Source organism: Jaculus jaculus, chromosome 13 (genome assembly GCF_020740685.1).
Source record: "Jaculus jaculus isolate mJacJac1 chromosome 13, mJacJac1.mat.Y.cur, whole genome shotgun sequence".
Taxonomy (NCBI): Eukaryota; Metazoa; Chordata; class Mammalia; order Rodentia; family Dipodidae; genus Jaculus; species Jaculus jaculus.
In genome coordinates, this window is record NC_059114.1 from 47651597 (window position 1) to 47670682 (window position 19086).

Sequence of the window (19086 nt, forward strand, 5' to 3'; positions counted from 1 at the left end):
ACGTCTAGAGTTTGATTGCAGTGGCTGAAGGCCCTGGCGTGCTAATTCTCTCACTTAAGAAAGGAAAAAAAAAAAAAAAAAGAGGCCAGTCTGTTGGGCTTAACTCAAAAAAAAAGGGAGGGGAGGGGAGGGGAGGGGAGGGGGGAGGGGAGAGGAGGGGAGGAAATATAATCCATAATTCTTCAAATGTCATCATTAGGTTTTCAATTTGATTTCACAAATGGTAAATGTTTAGTGGAAATTTAGATTTCTTTCATTATGTCACCGTGTCAGAAAGGTTAACAACAAATTTAACTTTACCTGAAAGTTATATTGTCACTGCTACCAATTTTTGCAAAATGTCTTTGTGTGTGTGGTGTGATCATGTGGGTGTCATGCAGATGCGTATGTGTGGAAGCCAGAGGATGACCTCATGTGTCCTCAATGGCTCTCTACAACAAAGTAAATAAATACTGAGGCAGTGTCTTCTCACGTGAACACAGCTTACCTGTGCAGTCAATGTAGCTTATCAACTACCCCTAAGCGCCTCCTATCTCCACCTCTCAGCACTGGGATTACAGGTAAGGTGCCCAGCATCTACATGAGTTCCGGGGATACGAGCTCCAGTCCTTGTGCTTGTGCAGCAAATGCTCTGTCCACTGTGCCATCTCCTCAGCCCATTCCAAATGTTTTAAGAGCATTTTGCTTCTGAAGTCTATTGAGTTATTCACATAAATTTTACCAATTAATTGTAAAAGCCCTTAATAAAGAAAAGAATGATTGCCCATAGAAGCCTACTGTGATACTTACAGTCCCAGAACATTACCCATCATCATTAATAATTATAATACCAGATGTTCTGTAGGTTGAAGACGATTAAAAATTGTTATAGTATACACTTGCCAAACAAAAGACCTAAGAGGTATAGTACATCAACCTTAAGAAAGTTAACACTGCAGTCTTATCCCACCCACCCACCTACATATAGATATATAAAACAGTTATTTATATTTATAATTGGTATGCAAGGGTTTTTAACTTTTTATTGATACCTTTTATAAGTATAGACAATAAAACTGTAATAATTCCCTCTATCAAAAATAATTTTGGGGCTGGAGGGATGGCTTAGCGGTTAAGGCATTTGCCTGCAAAGCCAAAGGACTCAGGTTCAATTCCCCAGGACCCACATTGGCCAGATGCACAAGGGGGGGGGTGCAAGCATCTGGAGTTCATTTGCAGTGGTTGGAGGCCCTGGTGTGCCCATTCTCTCTTCTCTCTCTCTCTCCTACTCCTCTCCTTCGTACTCTGTCAAATAAATAAATAAAAGTAATAAATTTTTATGAAGTTTGGAGAGATTTTGTTAGACTAAGAGAAGTAGAGAATAAGAACAGCTCCTGCCAGGAGGGGGTGAAACCTCAAAATGCAAGGCTTTTTTGTTTGTTTGTTTCACTATAGCCAAGGCTAACCTGAAATTCATTATGTAGTCTCTGAGTAGCCTCAAATGCACCACCATGCTAGTCCCAAAGCGCAAGCTTTTTCAAAATTATTTACTTTTTTATTTGTTTATTTAGGAGGGCAGAAAGGGACAGAGACAAAGAAGAGTGTGCCAGGGCCTGTACCACTGCAAACGAACTCCAGACACATGTGCCACCTTCCACATCTGGCTTTACATGGGTACTGGGGAATGGAGCCTAATTCCTTAGGCTAGCAGGCAAGTAAGTGCCTTAAACACTAAGCCAGCTCTCCAGCCCCTGAAATGAAGTTTAAAAGTAGAAAATGCCACTCTCATTTCCTTCTCTCATATATAAATGTACACATAGTAAACTGTGCCAAGATAGTAAAAGTACATAGCTAGCTGCTAATAGTAAACAAATGCCATAACACTATTAACATGTATTTGTAACAGAACATACGAAACCTATAGCTTCAAACTCAATTACCTGCCAAGTAATCATACACATCAAGCTAAGAGAAGATCTTAACAATAAAAGGTTCATTTTCAGGCTGAAAAGAGTGCTTAGTGGTTACGGCGCTTGCCTGGAAAGTCTAAGGACCCATGTTAGATTCTGCAGAACCCACAAAAGCCAGATACAAAAGGTGGTACATGCAGCTAGAGTTTGTTTGCAGTGGCTGGAGGCCCTGGTGTGCTCATTCTCTATCTATCTGCCTCTTCTCTCTCACTCCCTTGCTCTTAAACAAATAAACTGAAAAAAAACAAACAAACAGGTTTATGTTCCTTGGGTTTCCTCACTAATGAGGAATAAAGCTACCTATTAACATTTGAAAAGTTACACTACATACCAATAATGTCTACTACTGGCAACAAGAATGAAGAACAAGCTGGGCATGGTGGTGCTCGCCTTTAATCACAGCACTCTGGAGGCAGAGGCAGGAGGATAAGCTTGAGTTCAAGTCCATCCTGAGACTACACAGTGAGTTCCAGGTTAGCCTGGGCCAGAGTGAGACCCTACCTCGAAAAACCAAAACAGAATGAAGACCACGATAGCAGCTACAGCCAAAGCAGCAAAGCCAGGCACGCACACCCACCACCCTGGTGCTCAAGAGGTAGAGAAGGAAGTCAAGAGCTCGAGAGCAGCCTTAGCTATCTAATGAGCTAGGTCAACCAGGACCAAATGAAACTGCGTCTCCAAAAAAAAAAAAAAAAAAAAGAGCCAGGCATGGTGGCTCACGCTTTTAATCCCAGTACTTGGAAGGCAGCTGTAGGAGGATCACCATGAGTTCAAGGCCACCTTGAAACTACATAGTGAATTCCAGGTCAGCCTGAGCTAGAATGAGACCCTACCTCCAAAAGGGGGGGGGGGGGGCTCACCTTTAATTCCAACACTCAGGAGGCTGAAGGAGTCATGAGTTTGAGGCTAGCCTGGGCTACAGAATGAGTTCTAGATCAGCCTAGGCTAGAGTGTAACACATACATACATATGCACATACAGAAGGGAGAGAACAGATTGAAATAAATCTATGTAGTAATAACCAATTACTAGTGGAGACAAATCATCTAAGAACTATGAACCTAAGCTCATATTGAGTGGTCAAAACCACTAAGTTTAAATAACCTTGGTCTTGTGTTTGTTATCCAACTAAAACAACTAATAATTTGGATTTTAAGATTCTTACCTGTGTAACAAGAGGTTCCAACAGTCTTTCAACTGCCAGAGTCCTGATCTCTAGACTTTTGGGATCCCATTTGAAGTTTATGTTGCCTGTGTGGACAGCAGTCATTTCTAAGAAAGAAACAGAAGTGCCAAAGTGAGAGCAAACATCAAGCACAATAAGAAATATATAATAAAACTTCTCTGACATAAAGACTTTCTTATCAAGAAAGCAACCTTCACTACAAGATGAAATAATTCCAATTAGCCTGCACAAAACCTATGCCTAACAATTTCATGTTCACAAACACTAAGGGAAGTCAGGTGCAGCTCAGTTGGGAGAGTGCTTGCCCAGCATTATAAAGATCTGGGTTTGATCCCCAGCACCTCGTAAGCACAGCTAGTTGTCCCAGCACTGGAGAGGTAAAAGGAAGAGGATCAGAAGTTCAAATCACCTTCAGCTACATAGTGATTTGGGATACTGCAAGAAGACATTCTAGAGCACACAGAAACTTTTCATTTTGGACTTCTCTGGAACCAAGATGTTTCTATTTCCAGTTTTGCCATCCCAATTCTGGAAGCCACATGAAAAACTAAAAGGGCACGTCAGGGCCTCTAGCCACTACAAATGAACTCCAGATGCATGTGCCACTCTGTATCTGGTTTCATGTGGGTACTGGGGAATTGAACCCAAGCAGTCAGGCTTTGCAAGCAAGCACCTTTAACCATGGAGTCATCTCTCCAGCCCCAGAAGGAATCCTTTACTCTGAATGTAGAATTAGAAAATGACTATTTTGCCATAACTGAACCTGGCAATGATTATCAATGGATGTTAAAATCAACAAGTAAGAAGGCTATGGGGGGGGGGGTCAGGATTACTTGTCAGATGTTGAAGTGTTTCTGACAGGTTATTTACTAACAAAGAATAAGTTTACAGCCAGGTATGGAGGCAGAGGCAGAAGTATCACTATGAGTTTGAGGCCACCCTAAGACTACATAATGAATTCCAGGGTAGCCATGAAACCCTGCCTCAAAAAAATAAAAAAAAAAAAAACAAGATTAAGTTTACAATATTAAGATCTAATGACCACATCATGAAACAAACAAACACTGCTAATAATAGGCTGCCTGGTATTATATCCCCTACTATGATGAAATTTTCCTTGGTGTATGTAAATTATTCTTAGTGGAAAAGTAATGCTTAAAGTTTAACCTGAGTCCAGAGAGCTCTAGATTGGAAATAAAGCCTTCTCTTTTTGGTGGGAGGGGGTTTCAAGGTAGGGTCTCACTCTATCCCAGATTGAACTGGAACTCACTCTGTAGTCCCAGGTTGGCAGAGCTCACAGCACTCCTCTTCCCTCTGGCCTGAGTGCTGGAATTAAAGGTGTGCACCACCATGCCCAGTGAGGAATAAAGCCTTCTTTTATGGCATGTATCCCTCTGGCAGTCTCACAGAGCCTATATGCTGGCACTGATTCACAAAACAGAATATGAGCCACATAATAAATATCATTTAAAATGTTCTAGTGGCCACAATAAAAATATAAAAAGAAACTGGAAAGTTTTAATAATAATATAATAAACAAATATATAAATATATATATAAATATATATTTAATAATAACTTTAATCCAACATATTTAAAATACTATTCCAACATGTGACTGATTTTTTTGTGTGTGATTTTTTTAAAATTTTTTTTAAATTTATTTGAGAGCGACAGACACAGAGAGAAAGACAGAGAGAGGGAGAGAGAGAGAATGGGCGCGCCAGGGCTTCCAGCCTCTGCAAACGAACTCCAGACGCGTGCGCCCCCTTGTGCATCTGGCTAATGTGGGACCTGGGGAACCAAGCCTCGAACCGGGGTCCTTAGGCTTCACAGGCAAGCGCTTAACCGCTAAGCCATCTCTCCAGCCCATGTGACTGATTTTTAAGAGATATTTTACTTAGACACTAAGTTTCAAAATATGGTATATTTTACAAAATCACATGCAACTAGAGACTACATTTTAGATACATATTTAAAATATATTCTGAAAAAGGATTTGTAACAAATCAAAGGGTTATAAAAAACATACTGAAAAAGTTATAAAAACATTTACAAACAAATGTAGGCTACAATAATATGTTGCCTTTTTTCTTTTTGAGACAGTCTCACTAAGTTGCCCAGGCTGACCTCTAACCTCTACCCTAACATTAAAAACCAGAAACTGCAGCAGGCTTCTGTAATCCCAGCATACTGATCTTGAGTTGGAAGGCAGAGACAGGCACAGCAAACAACAGTGAGGAGAAAGAGATGAGTTAAAGGCAAGGAGCAAGACCCTAAAATTGTCCTCTGACCTCCACAAAAACCATGACATGCATGCACCCACACTCACATACGCATACAGTAACACATACATACAAAAAAAAATGAAATAAAATATTTTTTTAAACCAGGGAAGCCGGGCGTGGTGGTGCATGCCTTTAATCCCAGCACTGGGAAGGCAGAGGTAGGAGGATCACCATGAGTCCAAGGCCACCCTGAGACTCCAGAGTGAATTCCAGGTCAACCTAGAATAGAGTAAAACCCTACCATGTAATAACTTAGTATCAATGTCAATTTTTCATCATATTGTAATTACCCATGTATCAATAAAATTCTAGGATCATAAAATTGGAAGGGATGTCAAAACAATGTTGACTTGCCTAATCTTATTAACATAATACACCAGTTTCCAAAAAATTTGTTTCAGTACAGAATAGGAGAATTTGCTCTCTATGCTTGTATTATGCCAAGCCTATACTGTGGTCTTTAAAGGTTATTTGTGCACTAAACTGATCTGCCTTAAGTCAGTAAACCTTAGATAGGATGCTCTAGATTGTTAAGGGCTACCAGCAGCTCAAGCAAATGTCATCAAATGCCACAGATAAGACATTTCGGAAGAAATTGTTTGCCCCACAGATCCCAGTTTCCTAGGATTTCACAGATGCTACATCAACACAAGAGAACCTTTCAGGATTGCAGAGAGATGCAACACAGAGATATTAACAAGTCAACTTGGTTGCAAGTACATACTCAGGTACATTTAGGCTAATTGGTATTTATTAAACACAACAAGCCAGGCGCAGTGGCGCATGCCTTTAATCCCAGCACTCGGGAGGCAGAGGTAGGAGGAACGCTGAGAGTTCAAGGCCACCCTGAGACTGCATAGTGAATTCCAGGTCAGCCTGAGCTAGAGTGAGACCCTACCTCAGAGGAAAAAAAAAAAACAGCATACAACTCACTTTCTTTCCCTCCCCCGCCCCCCAGCCTCACACATGCTCTACCAGTTAACAATTCATTTCTCCTAAAAAAAAATTAAAAAAATAAAAATTCCAATTTTTTTCCAAAACAAAAAGCTTTCCACTAGGTACAGGGATATTAAATAATTTTAACATTTTTTTGTAAAGCCCAGCATGGTAGACTGGGGAGATGGGTCAGTGGGTAACTTGAGAATCTGAGCTCAGATTCCTAGAACCCACGTAAAATGCCTGGCACTGTGGCATAAATGTGTCATCGCAGTGAGAAGGAGGCAGAAAGAGAGAATCCCTGGGGCTCAGTGGCCAGTTAAGACTAACCAAAAAGGGGTGCGATCTAGGTTCAGTGAGAGACTAAGTCTCAGTAAGTATAGTGGAGGACATCTTAAGTCCTCCCCACATCATTCTCTGGCCTACACCTATCCACCCACCCACCCATCCACATACACTCACATATACAAACATGCAAATACACATATGCACATGCACTATACATACATATGCAAAAAAAAAAAAAAAGCTAAGCATGGTGGCCTATGCCTGTAATCCCAGTACCTCAAAATTGAGGCAGTAGGATTCCTGCAAGTTCAAAGCCATCCTGGGCTACATGGTGAGTCCCATGACAGACTGAAGTACAGAGTGAAACCCTGTCTCAAACACCCCGTGCACACTTGTCTTCTGGATCCTTTGCTTTTTTAATTTTGATACTTTAGAATGCAATTTTAAGGGGGGGGTGTTACCAGGCCCCAGAGCCTCCCACACTACAAGCTAAGTTAAACTTAATGCTGAGCTGGCTGAGTCCTCTGCTGACTTCTTTTAAAAAGGGGGTGAAGGGCTGGAGAGATGGCCTAGTAGTTAAAGCACTTGCCTGCAAAAGCCTAAGGACCAAGGTTCGATTCCCTAGTACCCATGTAAGCCAGATGCACAAGGTGGCACATGCATCTGGAGTTCGTTGGTAGTGACTGGAGGCCCTGGCATGCCCATTTTCTCTGTCTCCCCCTCTTTATCTGCCTCTCTAAAATAAGATGGGGATAAAAAGTTAACAAAAAGAGAAGGGGTTAGAAATATAGTTCAACATTAAAGGGGCTTGCCTGCAAAGCCTGCCAATGGGGTTCAATTCTCCCAAACCCAGGTTCAATTCTCCAGCTAACCACATAAAGCCAGATGCAAGAAGTGGCACAGTGGCATAAAGCCTGACGTTGTGGCACACACTTTTAATCCCAGCACTCAGGAGGCAGAGGTAGGAGGATTGCTGTGAGTTCAAAGCCAGCCTCAGAACACACAGTGAATTCCGGTCAGTCTGGTCTATTGTGAGACCCTACCTCAAAAAAAAAAAAAAAAAAAAAAGCGGCATAAGCATTTGATGTTTGTTTGCAGTGACAAGAGACCCTGACTCAAATGTATTTACATACAAATACACACAAATAAAGAATGGGCTGGTAGAGAGATGGCTTAGCAGTTAAGGTACTTGCCTGCAAAGCCAAAGGATCCAGGTTTGATTCCCCAGGACCCACATAAGCTAAATGCACAAGGTGGCACATGCATCTGGAGTTCGTCTACAGTGGCGGAAGACCCTGAAGTGCCCATTCTCCCCCATTTCTCTCTTTCTCTCTCTCTCGTTCTTTGTGTCTTTCTCTCAAATTAAAAAAACAAAAAAATAGAAACAAGAAGGCAGAGTATAATAAACACAGTAAGTTACAAATGACACCTGGCTTCTCTAAGTGGGAATAGAAGAGGCAGCGCTGCCAAATCAGAAGCTGGTGCAGGGCTCATCAACTCCAGGCAAAAATCACAGACTTGCAGTTACTTCAGATCTGAAGTTTCTTTAAAAAACGTGTGTGTGTGTGTGTGTGTGTGTGTGTGTGTGTGTGTGTGTGTGTGTGTTATTTATTTATTTGTAAGCAGAGAGAGAGAGAGAGAGAAAATGGGCACACAGGACTTCCAGCAGCTGCTAACGATCTCCAGATGCTTGTGCCACAGCATCTGGCTTTACGTGGGTACTGGGGAATCAAACTGGGTTTTTAGGCTTTACAGCAAGTGCTTTAACTGCTGCACCATCTCTCTGGCTCTTTTATTTATATAGTTAGTATTTATTTGAGAGCAGAGAAAGAGGGAGAAGAGAAGAGAGAAGGGAGCTGGGAGGGAAAGGATGGGTGTGTCAGGGTCTCCTGCCACTTCAAATGAACTCCAGATGCATGCACCACTTTGTGCAACCGGCTTTATGTGGGTTCTGGGAAATTGAACCCAGGTCGTCAGGCTTTACAAGCAAGCAGTTGAACCTCTGAGCAATGTCCCAGTCGCTGTATGAATTTTCAAGAGAAGTCAGAAACACAGATTTCTATATTAAATCTCTCAATTTAATACTTGCAACAACACCCCCAAAATCCTACCACTGCTCACGACAAACATGTCTGGGTACTGTATTTGCTTTGTTGGTTATCACTGCAACCTCTGAATTTGGTTCTCCCCCAAAACCTATTCTGGTTCCAGACTCTACAACCTCTAAAGTAATGTCTTTGAGAAGGTCTCCTTCCTTTATACAAATGTACCAGACTCAGATTCATTCATTCATATATATTCTCTCCCTCCCCCAGTCAGATAATTTTGTTTTTAAATGGGCTAAAGCACCACATGTTCTCCCTCATATGTGGATCCTAGCTACAAATGATTAGGCTTCTGCGTGAGAAGGAAAATACTTAGTAGCAGAGGCCAGTAAGTTAAAAGGGAGATATAAAGGGAAGAGAAAGGAAGGGAGGAGGGTACTTAATAGGTTGGTATTGTATATATGTAAGTAGAATGATTGGGATGGGGAGGTAATATGATGGAGAATGGAATTTCAAAGGGGAAAGTGCGGGGGGGGGGGAGAGGGTATTACCATGGGATATTTTTTATAATCATGGAAAATGTTAATAAAAATTGTGAAAAGATAAAAAATTAAATTAAATTAAATTTTAAAAAATGGGCTAGGGCTGGAGATATGGCTTAGCAGCTAAGGCACTTACCTACAAAGCCTAGGTTTAACACCCCAGAACCCACAAAAGCCAGGTGCACATGGTGGTACATGTTTCTGGAATTTATTTGCACTGGCTAGATGTCCTGGTGTGTCCTTTTTTTCTCTGATAAATACACACACACACAGACATAAAATGTATATTTTAAAAAAGAAAATAATTCACAATGAGAAGGATCAAATACAGACACCTGAGAACTCACTGTTTTTAACTTTCAATAACCCTAACAGAAGCAGACTGCCTTGTGTAGCATCTCTAATCAAAAGCCTGCCGGGCATGGTGACACATGCCTTTAATCCCAGCATTCAGGGGAGGCAGAGGCAGGAGGATCGCCATGAGTTCAAAGCCACACCCTCAGACAACACAGTGAATTCCAAGTCAGCCTGGGCTAGAGTGAAACTCTACCTTAAAAAAAAAAAAAGCAGCCTTGCCAAGAGTGACACCAAGCACACATTATTAAACTATACTACGGAGCAAGTTAAGCTTTTGATGACCCTCAACCCTAAAAAGTTTCAAAAATTTAATGGACGGGGCTTAAATCCTAAAGAGAACAGGTTATTTTCTGGAAAGAACACAGTTGGTAAGAGCTTTGTTTTTTGACCTTGGGCATGTTGGTGCATCTCATCTATAAAACGAAAAGGGGCCACATGGTGGTATAACCTTGTAATCTAAGCACTTAGGAGACTAAAGCAGAAGACTCATGTGCAAGGCCAGCCCGGACTATATAATGGACCTACATATGAGACTATGTATGAGTGCCTGTCTCGGAAAGTGGGAGAGGCGGAGTCAATTCTATATTCTACGTTCTTCAAGTCCTGAAACTAGCCAGTTGTGGAGGCACACACAGGTAGGAAACTGAAGTCCAGAACCTGCAGTGTTGTTGTTTTTTGTTTTTTTGTTGTTTTACTTCTCTCTCAACAGCCTTTGAATTGTTTTAGTAAACTTAATTTTCACAGGCTTAGTATGTGATCCTCCTAACTATACTTTAAGTTTAACCTTAAGGATGATAATATGATAATAACTATGCTTATGCTTCTTTGTATTTCTAGAGTTGCTGGCAAAGCACACACAGTATTAGCTGAACTGAATTTATGTGAACCCCGAATACAAAATATTTACAAGCCTACCAAGAAAAAGCTCCAATCTTAATCTTAGTCATATCTTCTGGTTCTTTACAATTAATGATATTGTTTAGAGTAGCAAAGCAAGTAACTTTTAAAACTCTTGGCAGCTTCTAGTTTTCCAATTAACTTAGAGAGCACTCCTTCACAAGATCTATTACAAAACCTACTAGAGCTAGCCAGCTTTAATGCAATACAGCAACCTTAAATTCTTCCAGGAGAGATTATGCTTAGTGAACTAAATAAAAAGTTAAAATGTAGTTATTCAGTCTTCATTATTTCAGATATGGCAATCCTGGCTATAAAGTAAAATATTACTATAAATTAAGGAAGAACAGAGATGTGCTTGTTTGACTAGCAATGTGTGTAACTGAAAGAGAAACAGAAAAGGAGAAAAAAGCACAGCTCCATCAGAAGCAAGATTGTTGGCAAATGCCTCCTTTGTGCAAAGAGCTATATACTTTCTCACAAAACATTACAAGTTCATTTACAACAGAATGGCCACATCATTCCTAAAATGTGTCTGTTCCAAAGCTTTCATCCATCCTTACCATGCTATTCAATGCCAATTTTTTAACAGCAAGGTTATGTTAATGAAATGTTAGGATGGTTCATTTAAATGCAAATCAGGAGATTCAGAAATTAAAAGTACCCAAAGCAACATTAACTGTCACACTGCAAAAGATATAGGATTGGGCATTACTTGGTGCAGTCATAGGTATGCCATGCTGCGTCTGCAGTAAGCAGAGTCAACACAGCTGTTAGAACATCAGCTCCTACATCTCCTGGTAACTGTCAAAAAAATACAAGGTAACCCTTATAATTAAGACTCACTCTCAAAACCAAATTCTATTTGACTAAACCCCCAAATCCCAGTCTGTCATCTTCCTTTTCTTAAACCATAAGCCAGTTGTGACTAAGAGGAAAAATAAGAAAGCAAAAGTTTAAAACTGCAGATGGTCCTTGTAAGCAAAAAGAAAACTATTTTCCATAATTATAGTCAATATGCCTAACCACAATTCCAATTACATCTAAAAATTATTAGTTGTGCTTAACCCTAAGAACAAAATAAAACCAGAGTAAAGGAGGATCACTGTGGATTCGAGGTCACCCTAAGACTACATAGTGAATTCCAGGTCAGCCTGGGCTACAGCGAGATCTTACTTCAAAAACCAAACCAAAACAAGCAAACAACAACAAAAAGTTAAAAGCTTCTCATCTACTGGAGACTAACTATCCATCATTTGTTATGTGATCAACCCATCACATATATCTAGTATTCATAAGGCATAAAGTAGATGTCACTCTATTTACCAAATATATAGACCTATGAGAAAAGATACTTGGCTAGATCATAACAAAACATTCTCATCACTTATTTTGTTCCTTATTTTCCTGAGAACACTGAAGAGAAACAATAACAGCTGAATAAAACTGCTATGCTATAAGCATCAGGAAGCACACTAATTACAAAAATCACTAAAGACAAAATGCAAATCCACAACAGTGTTCCGTTAGCCATTTAGCAACAAGCATTCACCAAACTGAGTGTCTCCACCCAAAAGCACTATTCTGGACAACACTAAGGTATAGTAGCTCACGCTAAATAAGCAAGCCAGGTGTGGTGAGACAGGCCTATTATCTCAGGACACTGAGACAGAGTACTGGCAAATTCAAGGAGACACCAGATTACAAGTATGGAAGAGTTAGGGTTACACCTGTAAGCCCTGGACTCTGGCAATTGAGGCAGGAGGACTGCCAAGAGTTTGAGGCCACCCTAACTTACATAGCAAGTTCCAGACCAGCCACAGATACATATCAAGACTGCCTGTAATAGACAGATAATAGGTAGACAGACAGACAGATAGATAAATAGATAGAAGATAGATAAAATACTTTCTGAGGTCAATGTGACTGAAGCAAAGAAGTGAGGGCTGGTAGTTAGCTCAGTGGTAGAGGTACTTACCTAGCATGCATTTAGTTCTAAATTCAATCCTACAACATCCCCTCTAAACAAAAAGGTGAGAAATCAAGTGAAGGAATAAGTAAAATCAAGCTCCTGAGGTGAAGTGACAAGTGTGCTTTATGAACAGATATATGTTCACTTACTTAGCATCCATCTCAGTATGGCTGAAACCATTTACCAGTACACCTTCATAACAGGCAACAGATTATCAATGAACAGGAAGGCCTGTTTCCATAAGAGACTGGATGACTATTCAGTCAGAGATGCAAATATAAAGAGCATCTAGACCAGAGACACAAGAAAAAAGAAGCAAGAAGAAAAAAATAATCCCACAAACCGGGCGTGGTGGCGCATGCCTTTAATCCCAGCACTCAGGAGGCAGAGGTAGGAGGATTGCCATGAGTTCAAGGCCACCCTGAAATGACAGAATTAATTCTAGGTCAGCCTGGACCAGAGTGAGACTCTACCTCGGGGGGAAAAAAAAAAAAATCCCACAGTTGAGAAACTCACAAGAGTAATATAATAAAGCCAGGCAAAAAAAGATGTCTGGATTGAGAATCAAACACCCAAAGTGTACAAGAAAATAAGTAGGACTGACTCTAAATTTTGTATATATCTTTAATGTATATAAAAAGTATGTATGTTTAATGACTGACCAATTACCATATTTTGAGATCCTGACAGATGTAAGACCAAAAATACTAATTAGAAATCCCAAGCAGATAGCGTAGCAATTAATTATTAAGAACAAAAGGAAACAGGTGTATTTACAACAGAGCATTCTACCAGATGCTATTTAATCAAGTGTTTAAACTTAGCATCCCCACCAGGGAACAATATGACAACCCACTGCAATCACCTAAGAGATGTCAGACAAACCCAAACTATGGAAGACCTACAAAACTTGTCTAAAATCCTTCAAAAATGTCAATGGCATGGCAGCTGTGATGAGGCACGCTTATATAATCCCATCATGGAAAACTGAGATGGGAGATTCTGAGTTCAGGCAAAATACACACACACACACACACACACACACACACACACACACACCCGACCACCACCACCACGCCCCAAGGCAAAATACACACACACACACACACACACACACACACACACACACACACACCCGACCACCACCACCACGCCCCCACCAGGATAGCTGGTTGTGGTGGTGGACACACCTTTAATCCCAGCACCCAGGAGGCACAGTAAATTCCAGGTCAGCCTGACCTAGAGTAAAACCCTACCTTACAAAAACAAAGCTGGGCGTAGTGGCTGACAGCTTTAATCCCAGCACTCAGGAAGCAGAAGTAGGAGGATCTCTGTGAGTTTGAGGCCACCCTGAAACTACAGAGTGAATTCCAGGTCAACCTGAACCAGAGTGAGACCCTACCTCAAAAAAACCAAAAAAATTTTAAAAACCTTCCCCTAGATTTGTAAGCTTCAAATAAATTTCCTTCCTCCACAAAAAAAAAAAAAAAAAAAAAACCCACCAGCATTATGAGGGGAATCTCAATGGATATCAAGACTAAGGAGACGTGACAAGGGTGAGAATATGCCTCAGTTGGTAGAGGGCATCCTAGATATATGAATCCCCAGGTCTGATCACCAAAACCACTTAAAACTGGGCATGGTGGCACAAACCTGAAGTGGAAGCAGGACGATCAAGAAGTTCAGAGTCATCCTAAGCTACATAGGGAATTCAAGACCAGACGGGGATACACGAGACCTTTTCAAAAATAAATAGGGGCCTGGAGAGATGGCTTAGCAGTTAAGTGCTTGCCTGTGAAGCCTAAGGATCCCGGTTTGAGGCTTGATTCCCCAGTACCCACATAAGCCAGATGCACAAAATGTTGCATGCATCTGGAGTTCGTTTGCAGAGCCTGGGGGCCCTGTTGCACCCATTCTCTCTCTCTGACTTCTCTATCTCTTTCTCTGTCTGTCGCTCTCAAATAAATAAATAAACTCAGGCTAAAGAGACAGATCAGTGTTGTTAAAGGCGCTAGCTGACAGAGGCTGCTGGCCAGGGTTCAATTCTCCAGATCCCATGTGAAGCTAGATGCACAAACTGACACGTACTCTCTCACTCTGTCACACATAAATATATTTTAAAAACTCATAACTGGGAAAATTGGAGCGTGTGAATATCAATATAGACTATATACTCTTGAAATTCTCATTAAAATACTTATTCTGGGCAAGGGAAATGGCTTAGCAGTCAAAGGTGCTTCCTTGCAAAGCCAGTGCTAGCCCAGGTTCAACCCCCCAGTAGCCACATAAAGCCAGATACACAAAATGGCACACAAAAAAGGCACATGCCTGGATATACAATGACAAAAGGCCCTGGCATGTCCATTCATATTCATTCTTTCTCTCTAGCCAAGTTGGGAGCAAACCTCTTTTAATATGTGGACCTTTGAGAGGTATTCCAGATACTAAATGTACCACAATCAAACCCCATCTTTTCTAGTTACCAAAGTAAAAGTGGAAAATGACCAGTAGTAGGTACCTTTGTCACTAGAAACACATTCCCACAAATCTTTAAGACCTCTCCACATACTCAACTGCATAACTGAGTAACTGAGCTCCTCAAACTCCACAGCCACCACCCAAGCATCCTCCCAACCCCCACCATAGTCTATTCCCATGGCCTCCTCTGTGTCTGTGAGCAAAGCTCCTCAGACCTTTCCCACGTCGTGGACCAAATTCCACCTGCCAGGTCCCTTACAAGGAGATTCCAGGTTCTTTTCCCTCCCTTTTCTCGGCCTGCTTTGTAGCTAGTAAACACTAGCTAAATTAGCCCCACTAACCTCAACTGTTCTGAAATGTCTAGCTATGGAAGAAGTATGAGGACAGCCTGGAATAAGGAAACCTGCCCGGGAAGGGAGGGAAGAAGGAAAGAAGAGGGGAAAATTAAATATAAATAAACAAAACTAGGTACAAATTGCTAAACCTTACCTATTAGTAAGACTAATCCCATAAACTTAACATCTACCTAGCATTTTGTTCACTGGCACACTTTTAATAAATATATTTAACTTAAGTGAATTCAACCCACTGTCACTGAGATACAGCAAACCTAACAATGCCTTAAACTCTGACTCAATAACACTACCTAGAAAACATCTTTCATTAGTATTAACTAGTAAGCTTGTATTTCTCTCAAGGGCAGCCACCTTTCATCCTTGGACTTTTCCCCCTCCCAAGGGAATCAAGCTCATATAGTTCTTAGTCACTTCTCCGCAAAATGATAGGTTTCTAAAGATACACATCGAAGTCAGTACAAAGCTTTTCTGAGACTCTATCGCCAGGTTCATGGAAGTAAGAAAATAATAGCAGATGATTTTAGTAAACTTTTGTCAAGTCAAAGATCCCTAGAAATAGAAACCCCCACAAGTACGGACTCCACTATGATCATAACCTGCCTTTCAGCCTCTGGTTTATTCACTCCACTGTATTTCATAAACTATGATTAAAAATCTGAGTAGGGTGGGCTGGAGAGATGGCTTAGTGGTGAAGGCGCTTGCCTGTGAAGCCTAGGGATCCAGGTTTGATTCCCCAGATCCCACGTAAAGCCAGATGCACAAGGTGGCTAATGCTTCTGGAGCTCTTTTACAGTGGCTGAAGACCCTGGAGTGCCCATTCTCTTTCTCTCTCTCTCTCTCTCAAATCTGTCTGCCTCTTTCTCTCTCTCAAATAAATAAATAAATTAAATATTTAATTAAAAAAAAAAGAATCTGGGCAGGGCGTAGTGCTACACGCTGTTAATCACAGCAATCAGGGGACAGAGGTAGGAGGACTGCTGTGAGTTCGAGGGCAGCCTAAGACTACAAAGTAAATTTCAGGTCAGCCTGGTGTAGAGAAAGATAGCACCTCAAAAAAAAAAAAAAAAAAAAAAGAGGACTTCCGATTAAGATAGCAACATAGGAACTACCAAAAAAGGGGGGGGGGGGCAAAAATAAATACACAGCTTTCAATAATAACTCAATGGACTCAATGCCCCAACAAAAAGACATAGGTTTGCAGATTGGGTTAAACAGCAGGCACCTTCAATTTGTTGCCTCCAAGAAACTCACCCTTGTACAAAGGATGGACACTATCTTAGGATGAAAGGTTGGAAAACGGTGTTTCAAACAAATGGGAGGGAATACATCCCTGATACTGAAAACCTACAACAGAGGTAGTCACCTAGGGGTGTAATGTCTGTGGTGTCTGGCTAAATATATATGCTATGCTCATCAAACTTCCCAGCAAGCACTTCTATTAATGTTCATACCCTTATATTAATGCTACTCTCACTTTGGTTGAGAACCTTCTTTTTGCAGATGGCAGTGACCTTGGGATGACTCAGAAGGCAACACGGTGCTGGGAAGAAGTGACAGGAATGCTCAGCACTGCAATATCTCTATCACACCTTCCAAGGCTCAGGGTCTATTGCAGAAGAGGTGGCAGAAAGAATGTAAGAGCCAGAGGAAAGGTAAGACTCCTTACAACGTGCTCCTCCAGACACAAAATAGCCTGGATATCCAAGACCTCACAGTGCCAGACACTACCTACACAAGACCATCATAATAGGAGGAAAAGATCATGACATCAAAAGAAAAGAGACTGACTGAGAGGATGAGGGGATATGATGGAGAATGGAGTTTCAAAAGGGAAAGTAGGGGGAGGGAGGGCATTACCATGGGATATTGTTTATAATCATAAAAGCTGTTATAGAAAGAGAGAGAGGGAGAGAGAAAAGGTTAGGGCTTAGTGGTTAAGACAGTTGCCTACAAAGCCTACAAAGTCTACAAAGCCAAAGGACCCCAGGTTTAATTCCCCAGTACCCACACAAAGCCAGATGCACAGGTAGCACATGTATCTGGTAAGCCCATTCTGTCTCTCTCTCAAAAAAAGAATCTGAGGGCTGGAGAGAGAGCATTGCAGCTATGGCGTTTACCTGTGAAGCCTAAGGACCCAGGTTCAACTCCCCGGAACCCATTTAAGCCAGACACACAAGGTGACACATGCACACAACGTTGCACACAAGATGGCACACGTGTCTGGAATTAACTGCAGTGGCTAGAGGCCCTGATGTGTCAATTCTCTCGTCTCTCCCCTCTCTCACTCATAAAAAAGAGAGCTGTTGCCAGGCATGGTGGCGTACACCTTTGATCCCCACACTCGGGAGGCAGAGGTAGGATTGCCATGAGTTTGAGACCACCCTGAGACTACATACTGAATTCTAGGTTATCCTGGGCTACAGCAAGACCCTACCTCAAAAAATAAAAAAAATAAAGAGGGCTGTGAACTGCAGAGATGACTCAGTGCTTAAGGCACTTGCCTGTAAAACCTAACTATCAGAGTTCAATTCTACAGTACCTACATAAAGCCAGATGCACAAAGTGGTGTCTGCTTTTGGAGTTTGTTTGCAGTGGCTGGAGACCCAGGTACACCCATTCTCTCGCTCTCGCTCTCTCTCCCTCTCCCCCCTCCTCAATTAATAAAAAGTTTAAAAATTATTTTAAAAGAATCTGAGTTAATTATGAAATGTTTAATATGAAATATCCACTATACTATGAGCAAATGGTAACAACACATCTTTGCTTGGAAAGAAAGAATGTATCAGAACCAACCACACAGGGCAAATGAACTATTGACAAAGTTTCCTCTCCTTCATGACACTAAAAATCAGCCATATTGAATTGTGTTCTGAGTTACAACAGCACTTTCAGCTCCAGGAAGAGCCTACAGTCTAACCTGGCTAATAAACCAGTACAGGACTACATGACCCAGTATTAACCAGGTTAACCAGGTTTCCAACTCAAATCAATTCTGAATGCCAAACAGAGTAAAAACAACCACTGCAATAAGACATTTCAACGACAATGAATATCCACTTATTTTTGCCAATATGTAATAATGCATCCTCAGATAAACAAAAGAGGAAAACCCCAAACTAAATATAATGGATTGGATTGCGGGATGTGGTGCCACATGCCTTTAATGCCAGCACTCGGGAGGCAGAGATAGGAGGATATCCATGAGTTGGAGGCCACCCTGAGAATACATAGTTAATTCCAGGTCAGCCTGGACCAGAGAGAGACCCTACCTCAAAAAAAGGAAAAGAAAAAAAATCAGAATAATCATGATGGGGCTAGAGGTGGTTCAGTGCTTAAAGGTGCTTGCTTACAAAGCCTTACAACTGGTATTTTACTTAAAGAAGGAATGCTATGCTAATTCCCCAGTACCCACATAAAGCCAGATGCACAAAATAGTGCTTGTATCTGGAATCTCTTCTGGTACATCCATACTCCTTAAATATATTTAAGAAAGAGAGGGCTAGAGAGATGGCTTAGCAGTTGAGGGGCTTGCCTGCAAAGCCTAAGGACCCAGGTTCAATTCCCAGTACCCAAAAAAGGAAGATGCACAAGGTGGTACATGCATCTGGAGTTTGTTTGCAGTGGCTGGAGGCCCTGGCATGCGAATATTCTATCTGCCTCTCTAGCTCTCTCAAATAAATAAAACAAAAAAATATACCAGGCATAGTGGTGCATGCCTTTAATCCCAGCACTTGGGAGGCAGAGGTAGGAGGATCGCTGTGAGTTCAAGGCCACCCTGAGACTACATAGAAA

General features: G+C 41.3%; 1 protein-coding gene across 1 annotated transcript in view; it reads right to left on the minus strand.

Moving 5' to 3' along the window:
• The window catches only part of Ctnna1 (catenin alpha 1), a 191732-nt gene that overhangs the window by 157882 nt on the left and 14764 nt on the right, over positions 1–19086 (minus strand). Inside the window, exon 2 of the mRNA XM_045132282.1 lies at positions 3115–3221. Within this exon, the coding sequence (XP_044988217.1) occupies positions 3115–3219 (105 nt within the window). The 5' untranslated portion in view covers positions 3220–3221. The remainder of the gene's footprint in view (positions 1–3114; positions 3222–19086) is intronic.